The 15,326-nt window shown below is 35.0% G+C and overlaps 1 protein-coding gene across 1 annotated transcript; it reads left to right on the top strand.

The window, feature by feature from the left end:
- The first annotated feature begins 3,618 nt into the window (after positions 1 to 3,618).
- LOC138704275 (uncharacterized) lies at positions 3,619 to 12,296 on the top strand. Its single transcript, XM_069832144.1, has 2 exons — positions 3,619 to 3,967; positions 11,452 to 12,296. Exons 1-2 carry the CDS (start codon positions 3,790 to 3,792, stop codon positions 12,051 to 12,053), a joined length of 780 nt encoding a protein of 259 aa, XP_069688245.1. The 5' UTR covers positions 3,619 to 3,789; the 3' UTR covers positions 12,054 to 12,296.
- Positions 12,297 to 15,326: the final 3,030 nt, after the last annotated feature.

The following is a 15,326-nucleotide window of genomic DNA, read 5'->3' as shown; positions in this document are numbered from 1 at the left end:
TTTACACATTTTTATAAGAAACGAAAGAAGTAAATGAACATAAGACAACTAACTTTAAAATTGAAACGCTTAGTTGGTATGATAATTCGTAAAGTGGAAAATTTTTAACCCTTCTCCTCACTCTCCAACGCACCCCCACCATCCCTCGCTTCATACGGTTAACCACATCAAAGGAACAGCAGTTTTAATTAATTTCTCAGGGGGTGTGGTCTTTTTTTAATATTATTTCTGTAACCAAACCCTCCCAATCTCCATCCACCTCACCTCGAAACTTCTATACTGCCACTTTTCTTTAGCCCCCACAGCCCAGAATCTTCATCCAACTCGAATACCCTTCAGCCGTCTTACTTTCTTTCCGTGGAATAATATTTAGGTTTGCTGTCTGAAAGGTAAATACTGTTAGAAGAGCTGAAAGTTGCGGCGTCTTTAAGAAGAAGGCTAACACTTACTAACACGTCTTTCTGCCTTGTTGATCCGACTGGGTAAACATTTCGATGTGGGATAATTATCAAGTTTTATTCAAGTAATCTGAAAAAAGTACTAACGCGACTTTGCATTAATTCGGCTCAAAATAGTGTAATCCTTTAATGAAATCCCTTTAACTACAGAATATAATAATGTAGGTTTTATTATCTGTTAACTATGTCACTAAAAATATATGGAGGACAACTTAAGAAATAGATCTGCTTGTAGATAATACGGATCAGACGTGTTGTGTTCCATTGCTCCGCCTATTTAGTAGAATGCGATTGAGTCTAAAGAAAGCAGTAAAATAGTATAACGTCTGTTGTAACAAGGATTTAAGCCCCCGCATACCGGTAAGACATCATGTCGCAAACACGTTCACGTCTGAGAATCAGCCGGCCCGCATGGCTCAAGCGGTAGGGGCACAGCATGTCTCTATCTCTTGGTCCGAAGGGTTGTGGGTTCGAGTCCCGCCACGGGCATGGGTGTTGTGTTTGTGTAAGTAAAACAAAGGAAACAAGTGAAAACGAAAACAGAAAACAGAGATAACTTTGGTAAACGGCCTCTAGGCGGTCTAAATTAAAAAAAGTAAGCGCATTTCTGACAAAGTAAATATTATTCAACGCCTTGGAAACGGCACAAATATTAAGCATACCGCTGGAGAGTTTAAGGTAATATTTATTTATTTAGGCCTATTTATTTGTTTGTTTATTTATTATTTATTTATTTATTATATATGTATATATATGTATGTATATATGTATATATATATATACTTACTTACAAATGGCTTTTAAGGAACCCGAAGGTTCATTGCCGCCCTCACATAAGCCCGCCAGCGGTCCCTATCCTGAGCAAGATTAATCCAGTCTCTATCATCATACCCCACCTCCCTCAAATCCATTTTAATATTATCCTCCCATCTACGTCTCGGCCTCCCTAAAGGTCTTTTTCCCTCCGGTCTCCCAACTAACACTCTATATGCATTTCTGGATTCGCCCATACGTGCTACATGCCCTGCCCATCTCAAACGTCTGGATTTAATGTTCCTAATTATGTCAGGTGAAGAATACAATGCGTGCAGTTCTGTGTTGTGTAACTTTCTCCATTCTCCTGTAACTTCATCCCTCCTAGCCCCAAATATTTTCCTAAGAACCTTATTCTCAAACATCTTTAACCTCTGTTCCTCTCTCAAAGTGAGAGTCCAAGTTTCACAACCATACACAAGAACCGGTAATATAATTGTTTTATAAATTCTAACTTTCAGATTTTTTGATACATAATAATAATAATAATAATAATAATAATAATAATAATAATAACAATAATGGTCTTCTATTTAGTGAAGAAGTTCAAAACCCAGAAGCCTAATTCTAATCACAGTCACCGTAAAAGGCTAAAAACTCATATATTCTGTCCCATACTTAAAAACAAAACACTAAAACTTATTCAAATAAAAATTTTACAGAAGTTTAGCTCTCCAATTTTTGTCTTATGAAGTCCACACCTGTGGAGTAACGGTCAGCGCGTCTGGCTGCGAAACCAGGTGGCCCGGGTTCGAATCCCGGTTGGGGCAAGTTACCTGGTTGAGGTTTTTCCGGGGTTTTCCCTCAACCCAATACGAGCGAATGCTGAGTAACTTTCGGTGCTGGACCCCGGACTCATTTCACCGGCATTATCACCTTCATATCATTCAGACGCTAAATAATCTAGATATTGATACAGCGTCGTAAAATAACCCAATAAAATAAAAAAATGTCTTATGAATGCGAGAACTGGTCCCTAAATATAACTACCAGACGAAAACTAGAAAACAGTGAAATTAAATTCCTTGGGAATGTAGCTAGGCATACATTGTTGATCTACCAAAGAAGCGAAAACATAAATAATGTGCCAAAGGAAGAAGAGTTGTTGTCTAAAACTCACTGGATGGACGATAAAAACCATGTTTGAAATCGGAAACGGCCGCTTTTTAATTCAAGTTTCTTATTATTATATAGGCCAGGTTTAAATTAATTCGTTAAATTCGATAAAATAACCGGGAAACTATCAGCGCTTGTGAAACTACTGTTCGTAACGCAACGCTAATGTATAAATCATTACTTGCTTGCTTACTTACTTACTTACTTACTTACTTACTTACTTACTTACTTACTTTTAAGAAACCCGAAGGTTCATTGCCGCCTTCACATAAGCCTGCCATTGGTCCCTATCCTGAGCAAGATCAATCCAGTCTCTATCATCATATCCCACCTCCCTCAAATCCATTTTAATATTATCTTCCCATCTACGTCTCGGCCTCCCCAAAGGTCTTTTTTTCCTCAGGCTACCCAACTAACAATCTATATGCATTTCTGGATTCTCCCATACGTGCTACATGTCCTGCCCATCTCAAACGTCTGGATTTAATGTTCCTAATTATGGCAGGTGAAGAATACAGTTCTGTGTTGTGTAACTTTCTCCATTCTCCTGTAACTCCACCCCTTTTAGCCCCAAATATTTTCCTAAGCACCTTATTCTCAAACACCCTTAACCTAAGTTCCCCTCTCAAAGTGAGAGTCTAAGTTTCACAACCATAAAGAACAACCGGTAATATAACTGTTTTATAAATTCTAACTTTCATATTTTTTGACAGCAGACTGGATGATAAAGGTTTTCAACCGAATAATAACAGGCATTTCCTATATTTATTCTGCGTTTAATTTCCTCCCGTGTGTCATTTATATTTGTTACTGTTGCTCCCAGGTATTTGAATTTTTCCAACTCTTCAAAGGATAAATTTCCAATTTGTATACCTATTTCCATTTCGTACAATATTCTCGTCACGAGACATAATCATATAAATGTATAAATCAGTGCACATTTTTATTCTATTACTTTCGGTGTAACATAAAAGTCAGCTGTAGGAGACGATCTGACTGACATTTCATGGTTGAAACAGTCGTATTCATGTTGCACATATCATCTTCCTGAAAATCAGAGTACAGCTGTCAGTAATTCAGTACGCGCAATGTGTACAGCACCAGCCATCTTGTGAGCGCTCTGTTAACTACGTTGAATATAGCCACCGGTCGGTTACGATACAAGCGGTGGCCGACAGGTGGCAGGGCAATGAGCGTCACATCACGGACTCTGCGTCACATGGTTCCATATGTTTATTTGTGTATGTGGCTATGACGCTATGGTAGACTTGAGCGATTGGGCGGTGCCGCTAAGAAACCGCTCTCCCCTTACCGCTCAAGCGTCAGTACTCAGTGGCATTCGCGACAGTCAGAAGCAGACGAACGTACCACAAGCCAAGGGGAAGCTAATGCAGGGGACGCCATGAATGTAGTTCGAAAGCGTGCAGATAAAAGGAAATTAACTGATTATCAAACTGAAATATTGATCTCAGAAGTGCAGGCCAGACCTTCTTTATGGAATGACAACGACAAAAACTTTAAAAACATCGCTGTGACTAGGAGAGAATGGAGCGAAGTTGGTTCACAAGTAAATGTTTCAGGTAAAGTAAAATCTCTTGTATTATGATTTTCATCTCAGATTACATTTTGCTACAATTATAACATGTTATTTATACATTGAGTACTGGTAATTTGATGTTGAGTACAATTAACTTTCATGCAATTCGTGTAAATTTTATATATAACCATTCATTTTTTTTTCAATTGGTTATTTAACGACGCTGTATCAACTACTAGGTTATTTAGCGTCGATGAGATTGGTGATAGCGAGATGATATTTGGCGAGATGAGGCCGAGGATTCGCCATGGATCACATTACGGTTGGGGAAAACCTCGTAAAAAACCCAACCAGGTAATCAGCCCAAGCGGGGATCGAACCCGCGCCCGAACGCAACTTCAGACCGGCAGGCAAGCGCCTTAACCGACTGAGCCACGCCGGTGGCTATAACCATACATTTACAACAGTTTTGTAAAAGTAGGCCCATTACAATGATACCTGGGTTGTCCGTAACTGAAAGAGAATGTTTTAAATTACCAGTGGCGAAGCTATTAAGAGACTTTTGAGGCTTAGTCAACCCAAAAAAAATTTGAGTTGTATCTAGTAAAGGTAAGCGTTCACTACATCGTATCGCACTCGTCGGACGAATCGGAAAAAGACAATCTTCGCTGTAATTGTTACGTAACCACGTTCACTACATCGTATGGTCATATCGAATGCACGGGTCTCGGCAAATCCGTCCACGTTTCTCGGATGAGCAACTTTTCCGATGCGTGCGATCATGGCCTTCTTTAATAAATCAATTTTAATTGGTCAGCTGTTACTATTATGTTGTGTCACGTTCAGTGTCGCGCCAAAATGGCAGACGGAAAACTTATTTCGCTTGTAGAAAATTGCAAAGAATTAGGTATATAATTTGACACGTTTCTATTATAGTAATTAAGTCGTTTCTTACATATATATTATGTAACAATATTTCTTTCGTTTCTTCCTCTTCAATTAAGACGCATGAAGGAATTACAAATTCTTATTCGCTAACACTCATAAATAATACCCCTAACCTCAAACTCCTCTCTTTTCAGCAATGTCAATATCGTACGACGTCATGTTTTAAACAGCTGATAGGTAATCCGATGAGGCGATGAGGTAGATCCATTACAGTGAACGCACTGCACCTAAAATATCCGTTGCGTGCGATTCGTACGAGGAGTGCGATACGATGTAGTAAACGCTTACCTTAACAGTATACGTTCGTAAAAACGATGTATCGCAACACTTGGTTTCACTCCGATCCTTCCATATGTATTAAATTCACTGTTAATAATCTTTATACTGCGAAGGCTTTGTAGAGGCGCGATGGCCTCGCTCACAGGCAGCGGCACTCGCAAGTTTGAGGGAGGCAGGGGAGGAGAGCGTATTGATTAGCTACGACTCAGTAGCAGGATGTGGGGCTAGCCTCAACCGCAATATAATACGCCGCGCTATGTTGGTTTTCTGTGACTGCGCTGCATTGTTGAGTGTTAGTTTAATAAAAAATGCACGTGGTGTATTTTACATAGTAATTTTGTGTAAAATTGCTCATACTGAGAGAACATTGAGGTCAGTATTTGCAGAATTAAAAAAAAAATAAACCGTTTTCAAGTTGAGCGTATGAAACAAAACTGCTTACAAAGATAGAAGATCGACATTATATTTACATATTAAAATAAATGGTGGATGGAGGACGACAAAATAGGAAATTTCAATTTTCATGATATAAGAAATATCATTGGCTAACGCGGTTCTTACCAAGAAGACTTTCTGTTTCACGTAATTTATTTACTAATCTATGAATCGTAGTTCGACCTGGACCTTGAACATCAGGAAATCGCTCTTGAAATAATCTCCTTACGGCACTCACAAATTCTGTACGGACGTATGAAGCATAAATGAATACTTTTTGGGGAACAGAATACCGGAAATACACACAATCACAATAATAATAATAATAATAATAATAATAATAATAATAATAATAATAATAATAATAATAGCACTCTTTGTAAATCACCCTTATTGTTTTTAACTCAATGTTATACAAAATCCCAGTCATCAATAATCCTGTAACCATAAACCATTAAAGACAATAATAGAATTCATAAGTAATAATTTGTGTTCTTATTATTTTGTAACTAACATCTTCATATCAACATGGCACCACATATGAGAATATAATGGGGCAGGGTGGCCAGTTCCTTTCCCGCTCCATTGCATACGTAACCGATTAGCTACATAATTATTACACTTACAGACTAATATACTATACTAGTGGCTTGTGCAGCAAATGCTGCAAACAAAGTCCATAAGAAGTTCAAGTAAAAATTGTTCAGATTTATTTTCAATGAAGAATACCAGACATTTTGAAAGTTATTTGCTTCCATAATAATGAACCATACTCCCTCTGAATGGGTTTTTCTGCCAAATACTTTTTCTTGAACCTTCAGTTTTTTAGTTTCAACGCGAAAACTCAAGTAACAATGTCAGGACGATCAGTGGATTTTTCATGTGGGAGTAAAGCAATAGCTATTTCAGGTCATTCTGGGTTGTAGGTGAAAGTTAAAAAAAAAAAATCAATTTTGCTATGCTTCCGAACAATAGACATAGCATCTTGGTACAGCTGCTGCATGTAGAGCTTGAAATGTAGGGAGTAAAAACCTTTTGGTTGGAACTGTAATTTTTGCGCTCTCTCGAGCCAATAGTCTACTGAAGAGAATGACGCATGTAAGTATCTACACCACACCGCCATTTAGTATATGAAAAAGACCCAACCCCACTTGATTAATAACTATAAAAATATTTTATTTTTAATAACAATATTATTATCTTACGCAAGTTTTGTAGTTATATATAGCAGCCACTCAGTAAATTATAGAAATGAACATCTAATTTAAGATATTCTCTACATCTACTTATATAACCCCAAAACGTTTGACTTTCATATCATCAATATAGCATTAATATGTATAATTATTGAAAAATAGTCACATCATGGCATTAACTATAATAATATTTCATTTTTAATGGAAATAATGTCATCAAACCACCTCTAGTTTTGTAGATTTTAATATCCAATACCAGCTGTACTCAGAAAATTACACGCCGCAGAATCAGACCTGTAAATAATTTTTAGTAAGTCTTGAAGCATTTCATAACCAATTGAATTTGAACTCTAAATATGTCAGCAATCCTGCAGGCCATGGCCTTCGTGTAATAGCCTATTGTTTATTGTAGTGTGTGTTTTGTTTTATTTTGAAATGCAATTAGTTCTCAAAACTGACGAAACATGGATTTTGGAAAATAGGTAAATTATGTAGGAAAACTGATATTTCACTGTAAACTGCTATTTTTTTTTTAACTTTGGGTTCCAAGCTTCAAAATGAGCGGTCATTTATTAAAATCCGTTCAGCCGTTGTCCCGTAATTTCCATTATCAGTTCAAATTATATATATATATATATATATATATATATATATATATAACTATATAATTTAAAAAAATGCCCATTTTCGTTTCTATCGCAGAAATGAATATTTTTCGCAGAAACAACCCGTGTCGCGAAAATTCAAGACAAATTTGCTGCCATAAATCATTTACATATATCATAAAATCATTATATACTTCTTGGGGCTTAGCTCTGTCTCATTTCGCTTTATCACTAAGGAAAAAAAACAGACCTGCGTGTAACTGCAGATCATATAAACCATAGAATTACAAAATAGTAACTATGATCTTAATAGGGATATCTTATGCGAAGTTTTACCGTTAGATGGCAGGAGCGTTCCAATGTGGCGCAACATGACCTCCAAACTCTCCTGGACCGAAGTAGCTAAAGAAACCTGGAGGAAATATAACGCAGCCACCAGAGCAATAAGCTACCTAAGTGGCATCAATCGACTCGGCTGTATAACCGAAACACTCCTCCACCTATACAAAGCATTGGTTAGATCCCTATGCATACATCCCTCCATTTTCCTCACACAAGCCCCTCCAACGACCCAATCGAAATTTGAAGCCCGCGAAAGAAGAATTCTCCGCCAAATCTGCACAGACGCACCAGAAACAACACAGTTTACACTACGACAAAAACGAAGCCACTCTTCACACACCTAAACAACATAAACAGGAAATACACACATTCGGCAGTAAATCGCGTATATACACAACACATCTTCGCAAATCCCCCGAACACAAACAACAGAACAACACTGGAGAAACTCCTCTACAATTACCACCAGCCCCAACCATCAAACTAAAACACAAACAAAACCGCAAACACGTGTTGGAAATTTGAATACTGTCTGAGAGGACACACGACAGCAACAGAGAGGCAGATCAATAAAATAACACTACGCCATGAAAGTCTCCATAACCATTCAGATGCTTCTGCCACCGGAAGGGGAAACTTTAAAATCTCAAAAAAATAAATAAATTATATATATATATGTATGCATGTATGTACAGTGTTCTGCCCAAGAGCAGGTCTTTAACTGCAAACCCAGCATTTCCCATTCTTCCCAATTTCTTGCTTTCCTCTTAATCTCCCCAAATAATACCTTAATGCTGTCTATCAACTGATATCTTTTACCCCGAACTCTTGTCCCGTTCACCATTCCTTAAGCATCGCAAATTAACAAATTAGGCCTACACCAAAATAATTAAAACAAAAAAAATAAATATAATAAAAAATAAAATAAAATAAATAAATAAATAAAAAACAATCACCGCACTCACACACCTACTGGCACTTATGCCAGAAATAGTGTCATACACAGTATGTAAATATATATTTATTGTTATTTATGTACAATGGCTGGAGAGGGCGTCCTGCGCGTATAAGACCCTAAAACGGCCTCTGGCTCAAAGCCAGTAAAGTCAATAAACATCAACAACATCAACATGTTGTAGGGCTATATTATGTCATATGCTACAATTGATTACGTTCTCCCGCTTGTTGGTTTTCTGTGCGCGTCAAAATTATATTTATAATTATTTTGTATAGCCTTAATATAATTCAGTATTTTCTTACTTCAAAATTTAATTTAATTTAATTTACCATAAATAATAGCGTAAACTTTTATAATACTGAGCGATTCCCCTTAAGAGATGGATGAGGAAATCTGCAGTATGCAGAATATAGATACGAGTAAATTGAATGTTCATGAACTTAAACGAGAACTTTGAGAACGAGGTGTACGAATAAAATAAATAAATAAAAATAGAAACTTTTACCTCTTTAATCATTAGTATTGTAAGTACCATACGCTAAAAACAGGATATGCAGCCACCAATGTGTTTTTCTTTTTATAGGGAAGGGACTATCGAGATTGAATTCCTCGTATTTTTTTCTAGTTGCAGAAAGATCAAATGCAATGTTTGATAAGATGATATAATATGATCGTAGTAGTATCACGATTATTCGTGTGTTTCGTAGGTTAAGGACATGCAGTTTTGAATACTAACTAGGATGGTTTTGAAAATTTGAAGTAAAAACATGGTTTTAATAATTATTCTACAACACGTTAAAAACATTGTTCACGAAATGGATTTCACTATGGATCGTCCGGATAATAAACATCCCAATTAATCGAGAGTTTACTGCAGGCGTAAACTTCGGAGACTCCTATAAGTACTGAATATAATCTAAGCTAACATAGCTTGCTGTCGAAGTTGCACATGATTGTATTAATTTTTCCCCTCTTTCAAAATTAAACTGTAGCTAGCAGTTTCTTACTAGAAGTAGTTATTTTTATTTAATAGCTAGCACTTGTCCCAATCTGAATTCAAATACGAGGTTTCTGAATGATGCTCCCGTCCAGGAACCTTTTAAACAAGAAACAAAATACATGTAAAGTACAATGAATAAACATGTAAATAAGAGAGAAAAGTTTAAATTTGTTTAATAAGTAGAGCTTTGTTGGCTTATTTATTTATTTATTTATTTATTTATTTATTTATTTATTTATTTATTTATTTATTTATTTATTTATTTATTTATTTATTTATTTATTTATTTATTTATTTCCTAATAATTGTAACATAAAATATAATATAAACACAAAAACTTTAGCTCGCCCCTGAAAGAGTAGACCTCGTGCTCAGGGGCGGATTCCTGAATTCAAATTAAGAAGTATATAATACAATTTGTCTTATGTCTATTATTCAATAAGAATATATAAATTTAAATTTACACTTTTTCAATTTTTATAAAATCCATACACAACTTTTTAAATTTAATACTAGAACTATTAGAATTGATAAGATTAGGATATTTCAATATAAATTTGTTATATATTCTTGGGCCTAAATTATTACTATGATTAAATACTGTAGCAGTGTTTAATTCAAACAATCTTAAAGAATTCATACCTTTTGTTTCATAACAATGAGAATATAATTCAAATTTTTTTCGATTTTTATGTATGAATTTTATTAATACACTATAATAAATTTGTCTTATTTTAAAAACATTAATGTCTAAAAACAGTTTTTGAAGTGGAAAATCAATAGGTTTATGAACATAGTTTAATAATTTTCTTCTGTAATAAATAAAGTGGATTAAAATTGGATTTAAATAAGCTACCCCATCCTATAATTCCATACGGTACATAATTTTATTACCGATTGAAATAAAGTTAAGTATATTGTGCGTAATAAACTTATTGACAAGTAATTCCTCAATAAAACAAAATAATATATTATGTTACGTAATTTATTACAAAGGTAATCAATGTGTTAGTTCCATTTTAGATGACTGTCGAAAATTATGCCTAAATAAACTTCAGAGGACTCCTTAATAATCGGACATTTACATTGTATAAAGCAACAATTGAGAGACTTAGAACAAAAAGCAGGTAAGTGACGGAAACCTAGTTTTGAGGAAATTACAGTTAAAGTTCTACATGCAATGGAATATTATACACTAGTTTCGGTGAAATGGTGTCCATATAGCACTACTGCACAGTGTGATCACTTACCTGATTTTATCCCAAAGAAACATCCTTTTGGGCTATCACAACACGCACTTACCAATTTTTTTTAAATAATGTCACTTACCTGCTTTTTGTTCTAAGCCCCTCAATTAGAGTTATGTAATTTAATACTTAATATAGATGTAGGAGGTTTGTTACATTTTTCAGACAATGAGAATGGAATAATTATGGTTTTATTTTCGTTGATAGAAAGAGAATTTATGTCAAACCATTTTTTTATTAATTTAAGTCCATTATTTGAATTATTACATGCAACATACCAGGTTTTTCCATCAAAAAGTGAAACTGTGTCATCTGCATAAGAATAATGAACACCTTGTATTGTTGTAAGTCAATTGTTAATAAGTCATTAAAAATAAAATAGGGCCTAGAACTGTACCTTGGGGAACATCTATATTAATAATTGAAGGTTCACTTGAATAATTGCTAATTTCCGTTATTTGAATTCTGTCGTTGAGATACGATTTTATTAAGTTTAAAGCATTACTTTGTGTTTCAGGAGACGAGGCAAAAACTAAATGGAAGAACTTGAAAGATACGTTTAGGAAGTTGCTGACAAAACCCCCACAAGTACCATCGGGCACAGGAGAAAGTTTTCCAGACAGAGATAAACCAAAATGGAAACACTATGAGTTCATGTTGTTTATCAAAGATGTGCTTCAGCATAGTCAGACAAACGGAAATCTAACAAGCAATGAAGATAAAGATATGCTACGTGAAGAAAGTGACATTGAGTTTAATAATGATAACGATACAAAGGAGTTCTTTGAGGAGCTGCAACATTGCGATTCACTTGAGAACTCTTCTTCTCGTGGAACGAAGAGGAAGGACACATGTGACACAACGGAAAATGAGTACCTCCAGTTAGAGGAGAGAAGGACTGAGCCCACTTTGTCAATTCAACGAGATAAACAGGAGACTGGAGCCGATTATCACTTCCTCATGAGTCTTTTACCATATATTGAAGAACTTGATCCTTTGGAAAAACTAGAATTGCGGTCTAAAGTTCAAATGTGTGTAACTGAAAGCTACAGGAAACACGTAAATAAAAAACATCGCAGTGCCCCACATCAACATAACCTCAACATTTTTTCTCAATAAGAAGTTTTTATAATTCCAAACAATCCCATGGTCAACATCATCCCAATACAATACCGGGGTATTTGCATCCTCTGTCACCACATTTGAACCCTTAAAACGAATTTGGAGTCCTGCTTAGTTCCATGTCACATAACTGGTGTAAGAACAGTTTTTCTGACAATCTCAATCCAATGTTTTATTTTATTCCATTTATTTTATGCCTTCATTTGCGCATAAGTTGTTTGTTTTTTTGTTAGTATTCTGAAGAGAATATTCATTCAAGAACTCATGTTTGTGAAAGTGAAGTAAACAGTTTGTAAACTATAATTGTCACAAATCTGAATTTTTATTTTAATTATATTGAAAATAAAAAATAAAAATTGTGCAGTGTTTTTTTTTAATAATTCAGTGTTTTCTGTCTTCATATTTTAATGTGTAATTTATAAAATGTATAGGAAACAAGTGTTATGTTTAAATCATCAGTGTTTATGAATCACCTTAGATTTACAACTAGCCGTTACTCTGCAGAAAAACTACTTACGATTTACGAGAGTAAAATATTTAGAAGAATGTATGGACCAATATACGAAAATGATTCCCTGAGAGCCAAAACAAATAATGAAATGAGGAATAACGAACAGATGCATTATAGGGGCCAATATCCTTATTAGTTGAATAGAATAGTATGAATGTTACTATCGATATGTATTGTTGTTATATTATAATCGACATAAAATATGTTGCCATATTTAGAAGAATGTATGGACCAATATACGAAAAGGATTCCTGGAGAACCAAAACAAATAATGAAATGAGGAATAACGAACAGGTGCATTATAGGGGCCAATATCCTTATTGGTTGAATAAAATAGTATGAATGTTACTATCGATATGTATTGTATCTAGCTCGTTGATTATAATCGACATAAAATATGTTGCCAACTTCTAAATTAACAGTCAGTTTTATATTGTTGGCTTGTAGCCTACTTCAAAATGGAAATAACGGCAGTAATAGTCTGGGCCAAAAATATAACACAAACTGACTAAAATCACATCGGTAGTAACAAACTTTTTAAATTATTTTTATTTATTTTTTTTTAATTTGGTAGCATTTAATGCTTATCGAATATCGAATACTAGAAACGCTAATCGAAACATTACTTCCGCTGACCTTATTTTTTTGCGTATAATGCGTGATGAGTGGCCCCTATAATGCATCTGTTCCAGGAATAATTAGGAATGTACCAGATATTGTAGCATTTATAAGATTAGGAAGGTTAAAATGGATTGATCATGTACAAAGAATGTAGAAAAAATTGTTAAAATTATTATGGAAGGAAAATTAGAAAGTGGTAGGAGGAGAGGCAGATCCAGGCATACTCGTATATGGATTGATTATGTATCAGCAAGGGCGCCCTCAGGATCCAATCTCAGTGATAGCAAGATGGTTAAAAAATGAGAGGAAACGGATGACGAGGAGAGAGAAAATTGAAGCATTCGCTTTTGTTGAATTGTTTACCGAGGGTTTGAGAAAACATGTATCGAACTCATAAAGAAAAAAAAAACTCGTAAAAAATAAAAAGCTCAGTGGTAGCAATTGCTTAAGACCGGGAAAAGCTGAGGCTAGACTGAAAGGGCTTAGACCTACAGAATGAAGAAGATGATTATCATCTACATTTTAAAGAGGCTATAAATAAATAAAAAGCTATACTTCGACTTACTTCCAAGCGCATCCTTTTCACTTCTAATCAAGTAGACTTCCGAAATGTAACATCGCAAATGTGGCATCCATTTCCCAGCAACGACAACAATTAACAATGCTTATACAATGCATTGTAGTCGATGGACGCTCGTCTTTGCGCTTTAAGTTATAGGCGAGTTTTACAATATGAATTTATAGCACTGACCTCTTGTGGCAAGCCACATTTCTCTCTAGTTAAAACACAATAACCAATTTGTTATTTATTAAAACTCACAAATCACTGAATAAAATAGTTATGGTATCTATCATCACTGAATCTTATCAGTAACATAATGAGATGACTAATTAAAGAGAAATTAGATACATTATGAAATAAAACATGACGTATGAATTCCAGGGACGAATCTAGTTACTTGGCGCCTCTAGGCAGAGAAAAATATTTCCGCCCTTTATTTCGACCTATATACGTCATTTGGAACAACTGAAATAATTGATTCCGCGTCTTTATTACTGTTTCTAATATCGGAAACGCCTGACTCAGATAAATCACACATTCCATATTTTCGGTACCTACTGTTCGCCGCATTATTACACTTTGATATATCTGGACTCGAACTGGAACAAACTGGCTGTTTGTTTTTTTAAATGGCACATCTATTTTTGCACTTTTTCTCAATTGCTGGCAGTATTTTCTTTAAATTTAAGTCTGAATGGACATTATTGAGTGTTGATACTGGCTACTACAGAGTTAGCGGCGTCTCTCATCACAAAGTTTATGACTGCGAGCAACGAGATTTGCCTTCCTAATGTATCGTAATATAATACCAGTAAGTTCTTTAATGTTATCACGTGAAACTCGCACGGTGAGAGGGCATAACATTGAAAAAAGTACTATGATCGCATTGTGACACTATTATTGAGAAACTGCCCTTTTTTCGTTGACAGACCGTTGATTAAATTTGAACTAATTGTTGCCAATGTTATTCATATCCTTTTCAGTATGTGTTTACATAAGTTCATGTACTCCCTTAGAGAGTTATGAATAAAATTTAAAAAATATATATAAAAAAATTAACAGTAGTAATAGCTTAAAACCCGCCCCCTCAAATCTGCCGCTCTAGATAGCTGCCTATATAGTCTGCTTAGATCTAAATGAATTCTAGTGATGCCGAATGTAGATGAATAACCACACCATGACTTTTGTGTGAGAAGTGATAAGACAGATTACAACTAAAATCAGATACAAGGTATTTGCTATATGTGCCGTGCTATATAGTAGTGCCAGAAGAGCTGGTGGTACACTGAAGTGTTATCTATATTACCGTTCTAACAAGATGGTGGAGGGGGGGGGGATATACTGAAACAGTACCCACGAACAGGGACGTCGCTAGCGAAAGGGTGCGCAAGCACCCCATAAAAAAAATCGGAGCACCCCTTTCCGCGCCCTAAAGGACAATTTATTAAAAAAATTACTGGGCATAAGTTATTTTGAAGAACAAAAACAAACAAACAATTTCTTGGATGTGAAAAAATTACGTCCCTTAGTGTATCGTTATGGATGTGATGAACAATAATAATAATAATAATAATAA

Source organism: Periplaneta americana, chromosome 8, assembly GCF_040183065.1.
Source record: "Periplaneta americana isolate PAMFEO1 chromosome 8, P.americana_PAMFEO1_priV1, whole genome shotgun sequence".
NCBI classification, from domain to species: domain Eukaryota; kingdom Metazoa; phylum Arthropoda; class Insecta; order Blattodea; family Blattidae; genus Periplaneta; species Periplaneta americana.
Note: the sequence above shows the minus strand (reverse complement) of the source record. Positions and strands in the feature narration are given on the sequence as shown.